This window comes from Amblyomma americanum, chromosome 1, assembly GCF_052857255.1.
Source record: "Amblyomma americanum isolate KBUSLIRL-KWMA chromosome 1, ASM5285725v1, whole genome shotgun sequence".
Classification (NCBI taxonomy): domain Eukaryota; kingdom Metazoa; phylum Arthropoda; class Arachnida; order Ixodida; family Ixodidae; genus Amblyomma; species Amblyomma americanum.
The window spans coordinates 196,970,526-196,987,084 of NC_135497.1; the positions used below are offsets into that span (position 1 = coordinate 196,970,526).

The following is a 16,559-nucleotide window of genomic DNA, read 5'->3' on the forward strand; positions in this document are numbered from 1 at the left end:
TATGCAATAATCACCTGTGGTATGCACACAGGTGTGGGATGCGTAAGTAACATGCCACCAGGTCAGCAGCTACTCAGCACAGTGGACAACACATACACTTCCAAAAGACCGCAATCACAGCTTGTACAAGCATTTTTTTAAAGAAGCTGCAATTTTCAATGACACTAATTGGAATAAAGATACTTACCTTATCCCATTGCATCAAAGTAAACATATTGATATATGGAAATTATTTTATTTCCTGCACTATTCTTCATAGCCTGGCTTCAGCGATGTCCATTTATATGTACAGTTGAATCCCGCTACAATGAAATTAGTAGGACATGCAGAAAATTGCAAGTAAAATGAGCAAAAAACTGCAGTAGATTAAGAATTTAGAGAGTGCCTGGGCAACTGCAGACAAGATCATGCAGTGAATGACTAGTTGACATTTTTGATTTACCTAATATTTTCATATGCCACTGCCTGATGACTGGAAAGAAGGAATCTGCAATTGTTTTTATCCAGAAAAAATATTTCAAAGTATAAGAAATTCTTGATCATGAGAAGGTGGACTCCCGTGCTTATGCACAGTGCTGTTTTGTCACTTGTGGTTAAAAGTAACTCAAAATATAGTGTGAGGAGAGCCAAGAAAATTTTTACAGGGAATTTAGGCATTCGGAAGTTTTAAAAAGTTTATTCTTTTTTCTAAAACTGTGCAAAGTTGGCACGAAGAAAGTAGCGTGCCAACTTCGAAAATGTTTAACTAAGAGAAGAAATAAGCTATAACTGCAAACATTTCATGCTCCATCCATTCTAAACAAACTTATCTGTTGAATAATATGAACTTCATGGAAATATTTTCATGGATAAAAAAAAATATTAATGAGCTAACTTGAAAAAATCGCAACACCACAATAACTCTGAATGCCGATTAGAAGAAAACAATATTTGATATTTTTTATATTTTGCCCAGATATTGTACAGTAGTGTATGAATATTCTTAGGCATTAAAAACACGTGGCATAATATAGCTGCTTCAGTAGATGCAGTACCTCAGAAGATGGTTTCGGATTATGGGGGTTGTGGGGACCTGCCCTGCAGTTCCCTTTGTAGGCTTTCCCGCGATGCGCCCTGCAGCAACAGCATCGCCTCAAGGGAGGGCGCCACAGAGACTGCTTGAGCACACGCGCGGGACGTAGCTTACACCATCACTCTCTTCGGCTGGGATCGTCGGCGCGAGCGGATGTGTCGCTCATGGCTCCGCTCTTCGCCAGCGGGGCGAGGAAGAGGCGGGGAGACTTGCTCCCGTATCTCGTCCTGTCCAGCGTAGGAGTATCCCTTGCCCTAGCATGGGCGAACATTCGCTCGTAACCTTGCTGGTGAGTCGGACAACCTCGATTCCTTAACGTGTTTTGTTGCTAGCTGGCGTTATTGTTGCTGTAGCAATAAATGCCTGTTTGTGTCAGCCAATGTGTCGTTCCTTTGTTCCCTCAGAGCAAGGCCCGCCGTGGTTGGCGTGCGCTCGGTAGTGTACGCGATCACGGGGTGGGGTCCGGGCAGCTTTGAACCGTGTCAGCCGCGATTCAGTGGGGAGAACGTATTTATCTCCCCAATTCAACCCCACATCTGGCACCCAACGTGGGGCCCGCTCTTGGAACATTGGACGACTGTCGGTTCGGTTCGAGGAACGCTCTTTGTCCGGACTTGACAAGTGCTAGGCCTAGAGTGAATTTTGATCGCTAGGACCTGCGGCATGCTTTCTTGAGTGCGAGGTGTATTGTGCTGCAGGCAGCATGTTTGAACTTTATGACATGCTCAGAACATTTTTCCATGGAGTTTGTTCGCGAGAATCACTTGGTCCGCATCGAGGGAGCGCGAGGCCTAGCGCCTGCGGAGTTGCCGAGCCCGAAGCGAATGAGTACAGAAGCCGCGTGGGTGGTCAGAGTTTCTGTATATATTTTCTCTACTGTCTCTTTCTGGGGTCCTGGCGGTATTGAACTGTGTCAGCAGCGGTTAAACGGGGAAACTTATTTATCCCTACAATTACAAATTCCACAGGGTTTAACGTCCCAAAGCGACTCAGGTTATGAGGGACGCCGTAGTGAAGGGCTCCGGAAATTTCGAACACATGAAGTTCTTTAACGTGCACTGACATTATACAGTACACAGCCCTCTAGAATTTCGCCTCCATCGAAATTCAACTATTGCGGCCAGGACTGAAACACGTCTTTCAGGTCAGCAGCCGAGCGCCATAACCACTGAGCCACCACGGCGGCTGCACCTCAGAAGAGGCCCCTTTTTATGCACATTGCATATTTTGACAACTCTGGTAATGAATAAATTGAAATATCTTGCAAGAAAATGCTTGAAAATTTTTGAAGGACATTTCTGGGCATCATAGGGTGCATCTAGTTATTCTTGTCATTTTCTCACCTTTATTCCTTTTGTTAATATCTCAAACTTTGATCGCTGAAAGAGTTTTTGCTACCTTTACAGGTCTTCAATGAGAACGGAAGATTGGGTTAGTTGGTTGTAGTTAAGGCCCCTACTTTATCGCGATTCTGCGAAAAATCGTAGATTTAAAGATTTTCACAGAATTTTCGCAGAACCTGCCGTATTCTCATTTCTTGATACTACTCTGGCTACGGACATCAGTAGGAACAACAAAACGATGGAAAAATAACTGATTCATCTTAATTGCCTGCATATGATGCAAGGTGGGAGCTTGTGACCTCAGGAGAATTTTAAAATTATTCTGATTATAACGCAATCTTGAATTGCTCAGGCCAACCATGGCAGAGACCCTCTTTCCCAAAAGAAATGCAGAGAGCTGCACACTAAAATATGGAACCAATGAATACACCAACATTATTTAGAAGGCAACACTACAGATGCACATGCCACAATAGAATGAAGCAAAGGCTTTAATACGTTGACGCATGAGCCTCTAAGTATGTTGGTGCATGCAGTCTCCTCCACAGCAGCAGCCGCCAGCCACCGTTGTGCCACCGCTACTGGGTGTTTCGAGCTGCCCAACCCTGTGCCCGTTTTCCCCTCTTTGCTTTCTCTACTCCACTCAACTGTATCAGTGCCTTCCCTTTCTCAATGACCCGTACCACCTTTACGTATCCTTAGCCACCTTCTCCCTTATACTCACTCGTAGCGTGTTTTTGCCCCAAGATCATTGAAAAGCTGACTTCTTCTAGTGGCTCGCCAGCCTTGTGAGGAAGGTTGTTTAACTACACTGAAGACCTCAGAGTTAACAGAAAGGCAATTCACACTATATGCATACCATGGTTCCGAACATAATGCTACATACTTTTTGAACCATTTTTCCATGTCTTCTACGGAAGTAGGGTCTTTGTTCTCAGTTCTCAGAATTTAAAATTTTTCACCTCAGAAAGTTAGGGGCTTTAGCTAAGTACATACAGTAGAGCAGGAAGTTAGGGGCTTTAGACAAACTTGAAGGGACCAGAAAATTTGTTCAGTCTTATTAGAAGTACTTAACAGAAGGGTCATTCCACGTGAAACCTCCCAGACTGCAAAAGTAACCACCGCTGACTGTTTTGAAAAAAAAATAATAATAATAAAAAATGATTAGTTGGCGGTTAAGCGAATCGAATCTCAACAAAGTATTTTTCTCAAAAATTTTTTCTTGCTCATGTGAGTGTTCTTAGAAGTTTCCGTGAAGAAGGAAAAATTGGTTGGAGTTCAAAATTTTTAAATCAAATGTGAAACAGGGTACAAAGACAAACCTTATGTTAGAATAATTTCACTTGCATAGTTCTTTCATCCGACTTCATAAGTGAAGCCATGCAAGAATTTTTCTAGTTTTCTTTTTGCCGTAAAAAGCAAAAATATGGCATTTTAAGAAATTTTTTACTTAACCGTTAACGTTTCAGGCGCAATAACTTTTTCCTGCTTTCACCTGCTACTGTATCTTATGGCAAAAATAAATTCAAATGGTTAAACCAAAATTACCAAAATTACTTCCAAAGTTCACAAAAAGTGACCTTTTCCTGAGATTCTGACTGAAATTAAGAATCAAGGCCATTCAGATAAAAATGTGTGAGGTGGCTCATAATACACACCAACTTCATTGTTTATAATCTAGAAATTTTAATATGAGTAAATATTGTTTGAAGCAAGAAAAATTTCTTTGAAATCTGCAACCAGCCTCCTCAGTAGATACTGCAGAACTGTGTCTTCACCTTAAGTGGATTTTTTTACATTGAATCCTATGGGAAACCAACTAAATGGTCTCACTTGTTCATCCGAGAATTCATCTTAACTGAGTCTACTGTATACTGCATCTGTCAGCAATCTTATGTACCACCACTTATGATGTCGTTTTTTTCTTCTTGTCCTTGTTTTCTGCACTACCCATATTTCAATACAGGTCTTTATCTTCGAAAAAAAAAATCTATATCTATAACCAGTTTATACTGTGTTCTATGCAAACATAACTACAAAACAATATAAAATTCACTGATATAAACCTTATCAACCTGAGCAGCACCATAATGCTTGCTAGGCTGCCTTTTGTACCTGGTGCAACCAAAAGCCCACTGGGCATCACCTTAGTGTTCACTAAGCTGTTCTGTTCACCAGCCACAGGTTCAGTGGAATTGAACTGTATCAGGTGCATGCAGCAGTACAGTGAGCAATATGGTGATGCCTAGAGTGTAAATGTCTGTATCTTACATGGATGAGAAAATAGTATTGCGCAAAATTCAAGAAAGTACAAAATGACACATATTATTGATAACGATTAAGAAAACCGTTTTTAATACCTTTATAATAAATGCATAGGAATTCTGCATTACATGAATATGCATATGCATTAAAAACATATTGATTGCTGCAGTTTTGCTGGAACTTCAGCTGTTGCTTACGGGAAGAGAGGGCACATGTACAATGAGTTTGTGGCCAAGAATTTGGTACAAGGGGCACACCGTCACCATGAGCATCACGCAATGAAGCCAGAGCATCATATTACCCATACAAGGTGTTAAAACCGTCCAGCTTGTCCTTAAACGTTCGTTTTCCTATGTTTTGAGCAGCAGGAATACAAGTGCATTCTGTGCATTACGTGTACGGAAGTGTTGGCCAATGATGGGAGTTTCACAGGTTACGCTGTTCGTTATTAAAACTTAAATGCCCATTTGAAATAAAAAGAAAAAAAAACTGCCAACGTTTCATACCTGCTGTTGAAAATGGGTTTCTTCACAGCTACAACCCTACCGCGGTGGCTCAGTGGTTAGGGCGCTTGGCTACTGATGCGGAGTTCCCGGGTTCGAACCCGACCGCGGCGGCTGCATTTTTATGGAGGCAAAACGCTAAGGCGCCCGTGTGCTGCGCCATGTCAGTGCACGTTAAAGATCCCCAGGTGGTCGAAATTATTCCGGAGCCCTCCACTACAGCACCTCTTTCTTCCTTTCTTCTTTCACTCCCTCCTTTATCCCTTCCCTTACCGCCCCCTTCAGGTGTCAAACGATATATGAGACAGATTTCCCCAAAAACCAATTATTATATTATTATTATTCACAGCTACAAGATGTGTTGAGCCTTGCAGAGAGGTCTCTTTAGATATGCTGCATCTGCCAGCAATATTATGCACCATTTTCGTAATGCTTGAGTATTCATATAATACAGAATACCTGGACAGAATAGAAAAATACCATAAAAAATGTGTTTTAATCATCATCCAAGATCTTTGGTGTTCTGGGGTTTTTTGAAGTTTGAAAAATAATATTTTCTGAACCATAAGACATATCAATGAAGTGTACATTATTTTACTAGATAAGTGTGCATGGAATGCAAACCAGTTAAAGTTTGTCTTTTCTAAGAGAAAGTTTGTCTTATGTAACCTCCAAAGTTAGCAAGAAAAATCTGTGCACCAAGTTTGTGAAAATTTAGAACAGAAAAAAAAAAATGAGAAATTGACAAGAATAATTGGGTGCACTAAACGGTAATTAGACGTGCCTCCTAAAAATTTTCAGGCACGACCTTATAAGTTAGTTTAGGTTATCCATAACCAAGTTGGTGAAAACAGCAGTTTGTAAAAAAAAGGTCTCTTTAGAGGTGCTGTAGCTCCTACACTAGCAATATTATGCAATGTTTTAATGCTTATGAATATTCATACTTTACACAATATCTGAAACAAATATAAAACATTTCAAAATTCTTGTGGTACTGTGATTTCTTGAAATTTGTGCATTAATAATCACCTAGGCATAAAAGCTAACTGTTCTTTTTATATTGGTTAGAGGACAAGTTTCCCTAGAAAGCAGCATTAAATGTTTGATGTTACAGCTTATTTTTTTAAGTAAAGCCCTTGAAAGTCAGCAAAAAAAAAAATTCGTGCACCCAGTTTGCAAATTCTAAGAAAAACAGCAAAATTTAAAAATCAGCAAAAACAACTCTGCACACTATGGCAGCCACATATTTGCTGTATAAATTTTCAGGCATATCATCATAATATATTTCAAGTCATTCATAACCATGGCTGGCAGAAACGGCAGTTCATGTAAGCACACGAGTCGTGATTAGGAATTTTTTGTGCTTCAAAATATTTTCCCGGACAAAAAAATTGCAGACAGCTTCTTTCGAATCATCAGCAATGAGATATAAAAATATTGGCCCAACCTATGATATCTACCAGGCACCCACTGCATGATTTGATCTGAAATCACCCCCTTTCGAAATGCACTTTGCCCCCATCTTATTCTTCTAGGTAATGTAACTCTGTCATGGTCTGGATCTGCAGTAATCACCTGGTGCAAAGACACGTACTCCTTGCTATAGCTCATTGCCTTATCGCAGGGGCTCTCAAACTGGGTTCTGCATAACCCCGGGGCTCAATGGAGTGCTTTTTGGACTCCCAAGCACCTAAATCCATGCATGTTACGACTACAACTTTTCCATTTACCCAAATTTTCACAATACAGCCAGCCATTAATAATCAAATTTAGACATTTTTTTAGAGGCCATGCATCTGCATGCTCTTGTTTGCATGCATATTAAGCAGGAAGAGACAGAAGCCATGACACATAGGGTTCCTTGGCACGTTCTGAATGTTGTTGGGGTTCTTTGAGGCTGAAAAGATTGAGAACCCCTAGTCTATTATAAAGTGCTATTCTTTTACTATCGGTTTAGTTAACCTTTTTATTTTTAGTACCACTATTCTACTTTTCAGGTACTCAACTAATGCACAGCGATACCTCCTGCCCTGAGTTACTTAAGAGGGCAATGTCATCAGAAAATCTGAGGTTACTAAAGCACTATCCTGTAACTCTCATCCTCAGCTCTTCCCAATCCAACCCTCTCAACACAGCTTGTAGACATTGTGGGATACACTGGTATCCCCCTCATCCCTTGCGGCAGCGGCAAGCGCGCTGGAGTCATAAGACCAAGCGTACGCCGCCAGGACTGAGGAGAGAAAGCACTTCTGCTACACCCCCCCCCCAAACTGGTCCCAACAATGATGACAGCGCGCTGGCCACTTAAGAGGAAAGGGTGCATTCCTATGCTAGTGAGTAATATATTGCTGCTGATAGGCAATGCCCAAGGAATTAAAAGAGAAGCTCGCGGCGGAAAGCCTCTCTCTTACTGCTTACCTCTTGCCTACCTGCCCCAAAGGACCCCTTTCTGCCTGCCGATCCACGGAGCCAATGCCAGTCGACAGCGATGACTTGGTGAGCCCACCGAACCTCTATTTCATCAGCTAGGCCATTTTTCCGCAGTGTGCCTCACCTCGCATTACGACAATAAATTATTTCCTAGCATGCTCTGCCATTGCCTATTTCGTACGAACCTGCCGTGGCTGCGACTCTGCGCCACGGGTTGGGGAAACATGTCGTGTATGAGTAACGCCTGCGTGTAGCTGGCACAGAAGCTCGCCTTCCCGGCCAACTGGGCGCAGAGTGACCCCATAATATATAGTGAGTAACAGTAGAGAGATTGTGTAACTCTGCTTGACACCCTTTTTGATTAGCATTGTGTCGCTTTCCTTGTGGAGGACTATAACCACTGTGCAGTCTGTATAGCCAATTTCTAGCCCTTTTATGCATGTCTCCATCATACCATGGCTATGCAATACCTGCATGACAGCTGCCTTTTTGACTGAGTCAAATGCTTTTTCATAACCTATGATGGTTATACAGATAAACCTGGATACAACGAAACAGAGAAAAGTCTGTGATTTTTCATTACATGCAGTTCTCACGTGAAGACTCGAAAGGACAAAGCAAAACCAAATTAAGAAACAAATGCAGCTGAAATCACCTTGAACATTTTCACAGTAAACCCCCGTTATTCGAAGTAATAAACTAGGCCTGTGCAAATGGTGGTTTATTTGGAGTTCTGGCACACAAAGAAGGCTGAGTGGCACAATAAGCATGTTCAAAATCATGTATTTTTCAACACACAAGGCCATTACATAAAAAAGAGTGTGTGCTGAAGCTTTGTCACACTCAATGAAGCTGTGTCGAACTTCTGTGAAAACAGCCATTAGAAATTGGGGGAGTTGACCTACATGTAAAGCCAGCCTATATGTGAGGTGTGGAATTTATTTGCGGGACCTCCAACTGTTGATATTAATTGCGATTGCATTGATGTGCAGCTGCTGCTTTTAGGCGGCAAACTGCTAGGCATAAGCCCCGCGTGCCTGCGCGTCCAGCACCACCTAGTGTCAGGCGTTGAAAAGGGGCACCCATCTCCATGCACCTCATGTGATAGCTCCCTCTCGTGCCGTCTTGCTTGATTAGCAAACTTTAGGCGGAGAAGAGCAGCTGCGGCAACTGCAGTCAGCTCAGGCTAGTCCCGCAGAAGTCGAGGGAGGCGTGTCCGCCAACTAGCGCACACCGCACTCGCTGGTTCCGGCACACGCGCACCGCAGGCAGCGTGGGCACAGACACCTGGCAAGTACAGATCTGGGTGCCGCGCTCGTGCATGCTCGCTTGTGCTTCACGCACATGAGCAGACTGGCTCCAGCATAAGTGTGGGCAGACAGGCATGTGGCGCATACGCCTAGGAAGTGTCCATAGAGTCGGGGCTTTGGCTGCGCACATGCCGTCCTGGAGGAGGTACACTGGCCCAAACCACACAAAGGAAGTGTTCCAGAAATGTATATTCGTCTCCGATAAAGAGTTTACTATTCCACCGAGTATTCGCAGAAGCCTATAATAAATGCGGTGAAATGTTTCACGATTGCACTGACAACACGACTGTAGCAACAGCTACGACCAACTCCATCGTGGCTCACACAACACTGCTACAAGTGGGGTGGGGTGAGTGAGGGAGACAGGGCAGTCAGAGACACTGCAGCCGGACTACAGGAGAGTGCGCGCGGTAGCACTGCCACCTGGCTGTGGAGGCACCTACCTCTTACTACATGTCCCCGCTCTACGTCTGCCTGGCTACTATTGCCCTAAGTAAGACTCTCCGCGTTCTCTGCCGTCCCATCTCCCGATGCGCAAAAGCTATCGGCACCGGAATCACGACAGCAACCGAGTGGCAATGATGGATGCACACTGCTCATCCTCTGTCTTTTTTTTACTGTGTCCAACTGTTTTCTGCTGCTACGGAGATGAACTGTTGTAGAGCCACGTGGTGCAACGTCACAAAAGTAAAAGCTGTGGACACTGCTGCATTTGCCTTGTAGACACACTGCTGGCGCTGCAGCATGGCGTGTTGTGTCAGTTGCGGTTGCTCGTAGTAATCACAGACATTTCTATGTGTTATTGTCATGATTATATCGCGAGGGTCAGCCAAATTTCATGTAACACAGTACTAGGGTAGCTTAGTTGGCGTCGCGAGTTCGTTATATCAAGGTCAAATGCTGCAACAGCTTCATTTCATATAGTTCACAAATACGCACACTTCAAAAGGGGCAGCAATGGGGAATCCAGAATTTGTAATATCGAGGAATTCGTTGCACAGAGGTTTGTCACATCCAGGTTTTTTAAACAACCACGCCTTTCAGCGAACCCTTTCAAAATTTCTAAAACTAAGGTTGCCAATAAAGAAAGAAAACTTTTCAAGAGCAAATTGTCAGCTGTGGTAGGCATCAATATTTTGAAAACCACCAAGTTAGTGACTCCTCAAAGTGACAAATATTTACAAATCAATTTTTAAACTGCACAGTATGGTAGTTAGGGCTGATAGCAAGTTTGTAACCACAAAGATGATGATATCATTTCAAGTTTTAAATGGAGCACAAAACCGAAACACAGTACATGAGGTGCAGACATAGTTTAGTGAAAGCAAAGCATCTGGAGGTGACATGTTGCACTGCCTACACTGCTCAACTTAAGCTATCTTTGCTACTGCACAATGATGTGCACTTTCTTTTGCTTTATAGCTCATAAAACTGACGGCCCCATAGTTAGCAATGTCTCTTTTTTTTTTCTTGTGCCGAGCATAAGTGCATGAATCTGGTGCCGTAGGCATCACAACACATCACCACCGGTTGTTGCGTTCTGGTTTTGCGCAGTAAAAAGCACCAGATTTCCTGTCGCTACAGGGCTTTAGTGAACGACTCTTATTTCAAGAACTGGTTAGGTAATTATGCAACTAACTTGAAGAATTTTAAAAATTAATGACGTCTGCCGGAGCTGAGTTTGTTCCTAAAAAAAAATAGCTTTTTCTTTTTTGACCCCTGTATAGTATACAGGAATTTTTAAAATGTTCACTGAAACATCTGGTATAGGGTAAGTTATATTCTGCACGCTCTTCTATGACTTGACTGCTGGTGTGAATATAGAAAACTGTCGAGTACCTTTTCAGAAAACGAGCCTGTTCCCTTGGTTGATTGAAGCCGAGCGTTCGTCTGACTCTATCACATCCCAAACACACGTATGGTCTCCACACATGCCTGGAGAACATTGGCTCACTCACCAACACTTCATCCTATGGTAACTCATCAGTATATGCAGGCCACAGAGTTGATAAGAGAACTTGTGGCATTCTGCAAAGTGACGGTTCTGAAGAATAATCATGCGCAACCTTCAAAGTTTACCATGTGAACACCCCAAGAACATTCAGAACAGTCTATGGAAATCATGCAAGCATTATGAATCTTTTCCTGATTAAATTTTTGTTTTCATGTGCTTTACTCTGGTACAGTAAAAGCTCGTTAATCTGAACTTCAATATAATGGAAAAATCGTTGGGATTATCGAATGACCCTGAAAAACTGTGACGAACTGCTTGCATCACGGCAGATTTATTTAATGAAAAATTGGGTAATGGGTGCCTGCTTTTAAGATAAGAACAACGTGGCAATGAATATTTTATGTTTCAATCAATGCTTTATTGCGTGCATACTGTCTGGAGCGTCGGAAAAGAACTGCTGAAAAATTGCAAGGGCCTCCCCGGCATCCTTCATAGTGCAACGCAGTGGAGCTGCACCGCTACTCCGTCGCACCCCTCACAACGTGGATGTAGAAAACGCTCATCTCCACCTTAAGGGTATGACGCGATAGCTAAATGGGCCAATTCCCATATATCGCCTTCAGGCTCTGTGTCCACATAAGTAGACGCGACTTAAGCCTGCTCATATTTTCTTATACAAGGCGAATTTCCACCTTTGAATTCCGCGTTCTTACCATTTTGACCCTCCATGTGAAGTTTGTGGCACCATCTCTTGCAGCTACAGCGAAATGTGTTTGTTAAAATTAAGAAAAGATGGGCATCATGATGCTTTTTGGTGGGACGAGTCACAGACAAAGTACTGCGGTGGATGCTCAACTATGCCCATCAACCATGCTTACAAAGATGTGGGCACAGTTGATTTCTAATTACCTGGCACATTAATAAAAAAAAAAGGTATTTGAAATTATGCTCGGCATCACTCAAATTTCATTGGAGTAGTACAGATGAGGTGATTTGCTGAAGCGAAACTTTGTGAACTGATTGGAAATCAAATATACTTCACTGTACAAAAAATTTATTTCAAGAGGACTTCATAGTAGCGGGGTTCAACTGTGATTCCTTGTAAGTTTTCTAAAAGAAATTGCACTCTGAACCAAGAAAATTGTGTGAACGACCTAGTCTTTCATGCTGAAGGAAAGTAAGCATCAATTGTCAGCATTTCTAGCTCATGAGTAGGGTGCCTTCCCAGGATGAGTTATATGAAGTGGCTAACAAGTGAAAAGAAGTGATAATCACGTGTTTTCATGTAAATTTCAAAGAAAGCTGTGGTGCAGGATTCTAAGCACTTCTCAAGGCTGATTTTGAATCATTTTTCAATCACTATCAAAGTTGTTTGGTGAACATGAAATAAACATCTTGTGTGAAAAAGGTCACAAAAAATTCCCACCTTGTGCCTGCAGCCTGGTCCTCACAAGGGCCAGTGGGTAGCTTGCAATTTGCCCACAGGAGCTGCTCACAGTGCCACATCCCAGCAACACTAGAATGCCAGGGTCGTCTGTCAGGTCATGCTGCCGTAAGTACAACTTCTTGAGGGTCTGCATTCAAGGCAGAGATAAAAAAAAAAATGTACGGGGCAATCAGACACCTGAGGCAATAATTCTGGGAAATGAGTTAGATTTATGCTCAATGATTACTTTGATGCTTTTACTCTAAGCCGAGGCTTCACACATGCGACAGAATATTTCTGGAAGGTGAAGGTGGGGGAGGTGGGTTGAGGGTGGTGGTGGGTGGGTGGGGTCTTCTTCTTGTTGTTGGAAAGCAACTCTACAACATAACACCTTGTTGATGGCAGGTGCAAAAACTGCTTGGCCAGAGGTGCCCGTCTTAATCACAGCATTTGGTTTTACAGCGTTTGCACAATCAAGCTATCTCAATAAGAAGGAACCATCATTTTGCAAGTTCTGTTCACAGTCGAACCCACATATATTGAACTCTAAAAAAAAACAGAGTTCGATATAACACAGAATTCGATATAAAAGTAGCAGTCAATTAACAGCACACAAACACACTGAGATGGAAAAAAATGTACTTCTATGACAGCCACTTATTGCGCCTATATTACCGAGTGAAATAGTCATTAATTTTTTGTTCTTCATCTTCATTACTTCAGAGAGAACCCATGTTTCTAAGCTATCGATGGAATCCGAACAGCTGATACCACAGCCTTCTATCGATGCACCATAGCAACGAACCATGCTGGGCGCATGGAGCACACTAAAACACGTGGGCACAGGTTCAACAAGTCCTCGCCACAATTTGCATCAGTGGCATCCTGATTATCCGCGACGTCAGCAATGACGTCTTTGTCCACAAGCTATTCCATGGTCTCAAGGTCGTCGTCCGCAAAGGCGGTCGCCTATGGCTGCCCTATCACAAACAGCACCAGGAAATTGTGACAACTGGTTCCACAAATCATCAAGACCTACGACAGCTTCATCGAGCTCACCAGACAAAGAATTTGCTCAGTATTCTCTGGGAAAGCAGACAGCAGAATGCCTGAAGCGGTTCTGTCTCGTTTCTGACATCATTCCACAATGCACTCAGCATAGACAGGGCACCAAAGACATCAATTTTTTGGTCCCTTCCAGTCCTCACATTCTGCAGGAGCCATTCAATCAGACGTTTCCTACAATCAAACTTCACAGCGCACATTATCCCCTGGTCCAAAGGTTGGAGCATCGACGAAGCATTTGCCGGCAGGAAGCAAAGCGCAATGTTGCTGAAACTAGCACTGCAGCGGTGGGCACAGTCGTTGTCTACAATGAGGTGGACATTTAGATTTTGCCTCTAGGTCATCATTCCAAGATTACAGCCACATGGAAAAAAGTCTGCAGGTCATCCATGCTCTTCAATACACCTGTAGATCACCGGAACCGAAAGCACATTCTGCAAGCATCGCAGAGGGTTGCTTTTTCCCGACGGGTCTCTTCTTCTTTATAGCCTGAACGTCAGCCTTGTTCTTCAAAATGGTGCTCAGCGTGCTTCTCGGAATCTTGTAGTACCCTGCGGCAACTTTGGACTTCTTCTCACCTCATTCAATTCGCTTGATAATTTCCAGTTTCATGGAGAAAGGGAGATTCTCATTTCACCGCTGCCATCGTGTACACAGAGACGACAAAAACTATGTGAAATTCGCACTGGCAGCACGGCGCACCATACATGCAAACTGTGTGACAACACAGCACAACTGACGCAATGCGCTAAAAACGCATGTTCTGGTTGCTTGGGTATGTGCCCGCCGCCTACGTTGGGAAATCGCATCATTGGTCTGCACATGTTACATTGCACCACAGCACCAATAGCACCCGCAGGTCGATACAGTGAGCTAACTTCCAGAGATGTGCTGAGGGAGGGAAAGCCGGCTTCTTGAGTCACCTGGTGTTGCCCGAAGTTTGATCTATTGGATGCGATGGCTAATTTTTGTACGATGTAGCTATACATTTTCCTGTACGTTCATGTTGTAGCTTTACAGTGCTAAAAAGTTATTTGATATAAAGGGTAATTCGATATAACAGAGTTCGAAATAATTGGGTTCGACTGCATACATGCTTTTAACAAATAAATTTTCCTCAAAAAAACAGCACAAAATAATAACTCAAGCAACACCCCTGCAAATGGCATGGCCATTACAGCAGCTGCTATATTTGCATGAAAATAATGCAATGGGTGAGTTCGAGACCATAAAAATTAAAACCCTAGGTAGTAAATCACTCAGAGCAGCAAAAATCTCTTCTACATCAGCGTCTTTATCATATGGTTGTTGTTATGGCTGTTGGTAATGGTGCAGCTCTCAGGATGCACTCTGGTAACTTCACTGGTACTTACTACCACACAGAAACATTTTCCTGCTTTATTCATCTCATTATGTACTAATGATTAATTTTCAATTATCACATTCCCTGTTAGTAGTACAATGTAAGCTCAAACTGCGCAGAGTGGGAAACTGGGCTTAACATGCTCACAGCTTGGCTACCATCATCAATCCCATCATACTGCGATGCTGCTGCATTGTGCTTCTTCCTGCCTGGTCCTACGTCCCATTCGCCATTTTCTTTTCTCTACTTTACACAGCTCTCACACTTTTCTGTTTCTCAACACCCTGTGCTGGCTTTTACAATCCAAGTCATTTTCATGTTTGTGGACTCTCCATTTGCTCATGCCTGCTTTTCCCCTACAACTATCCCACCCTCGAGGTTGTCAAAAGGCTGGCTTCTCACAAGGTGTGTCACTGTAGCTATCTTGAACAGCAGCAAAAGAAACTTGTGCTGTATTCATACCTCAATGTCAAATATAATGTGAGGTGCACTCTTAAGCAGATGACATGAGGAAAAAAGGCATTGTATTCATGCAAACACAAGTTTACCAACGTCTATGTCCTGTTATTTTCACTACCTACGTAAAGCTCAGAAAGTAACGCAAGGGCCTCGCTTCCATGATTAGAAATGTATGACTACTTATAGTCTTAATTACACTATATTCATTTCTCCATATTTTTAACTGTTCATTTCAAGCAGCCTATTTTTTACTCCTGTCATAGGTAAGACAACAAAAAATGCTACATAAAAATAACAAGAGAAGAGATGTTACAAGACCAACACATTGTTGCACATGAAACACTAGCTCCTGTTGTTATTACAAAAATACAGCCAAGCCCACATATGTATAACAAATTTCATGGAACTGTAAAAAAATTTGGCCAAAAACTAACATTCACAGCAATGATCAAAATATAATTAATGTGTGCAATAAAAATTAAAAAAAAAAACAGGAATTATGAACGTGAAAAACCAAATCTAAGAGCATGGTGAAAAGATGTAACAGAATTGTGACAAATCTGTTCAGCATTTTTCTTTGAATGCATGCAACCCTCTAACGACGTTCCTGTTTAGGGGTTACAAGCTTTCACGATGCCAACTGACTATTTGCGAAATTCTTAAAGTCAACTTCTCACCAAGGCTTATTTTCTGGCCAAAAACTCTAGTTCAGAGACTGCACTTAAGCCTTCATTTTAGGAACAAAAAGAGAGAGAAGCCCCTTCATCTACTCACAGATTTCAGCAAGGAACCCTTTCAAAATGTTTCTGCGAAAATAATATAAAATTATCTGCATTAACTCTGGACAATCACCGCCTACCTTCAAGACCACTTGCAGAAAATGGATATTGAAAGAATACACTGGTTTACCACACCCTTCTAAGTCCCGAGCACCTATCTCTAGCTTATGCCCATTGAATAAAAAAATAAACAAGTGGCTGATTTTGCTACATCAGTGTGATGGAAATTATAATGAAGGGTTGACTTAAGTTTAAACAGATGAGGAGGGCACCTCCCTCTTTTTTTTGTGAATGCCAGCTGAAAATCAGTTTTTGGTCGAAAAAGAAGTATGGCAGAATTCTACAAATGGTCACTGTTTACTTCTGTGTCGTCCGTGTCCTTTTTGCGCTATGTTTTCTAAGAAAAAAAATGCACTGTGAAATTTGCAGCATTTTCTTGAATTGCCAAATAACAGTTCAGTGAGCTGGAATAAACTAAAGAAAGCATGACCTGTTTGATGACAAAAAAGTGTACTAAGTATGTAATCAGGCAAGCCCCAACAAAGTAAATGTTGCAGGAACTGCCAGGCAACAATATAAATTTGAAAAAT

The 16,559-nt window shown here is 42.3% G+C and overlaps 1 protein-coding gene across 6 annotated transcripts in view; it reads right to left on the reverse strand.

The window, feature by feature from the left end:
* Positions 1-16,559, reverse strand: part of LOC144114474 (calcium-binding mitochondrial carrier protein SCaMC-2-A-like) — a 77,145-nt gene that overhangs the window by 10,619 nt on the left and 49,967 nt on the right. For 5 of the 6 annotated variants that reach the window (XR_013311043.1, XM_077648230.1, XM_077648228.1 and 2 more), the window contains one exon: positions 12,304-12,451. Coding sequence is in view for 5 of the 6 variants with exons in the window: in XM_077648230.1 (XP_077504356.1) it covers positions 12,304-12,451 (148 nt within the window). In the remaining variant the exon portion in view is untranslated. Of the gene's footprint in view, positions 1-231; positions 303-12,303; positions 12,452-16,559 lie in introns of those variants that run through there. The other variant, XM_077648229.1, reaches the window with a different exon arrangement.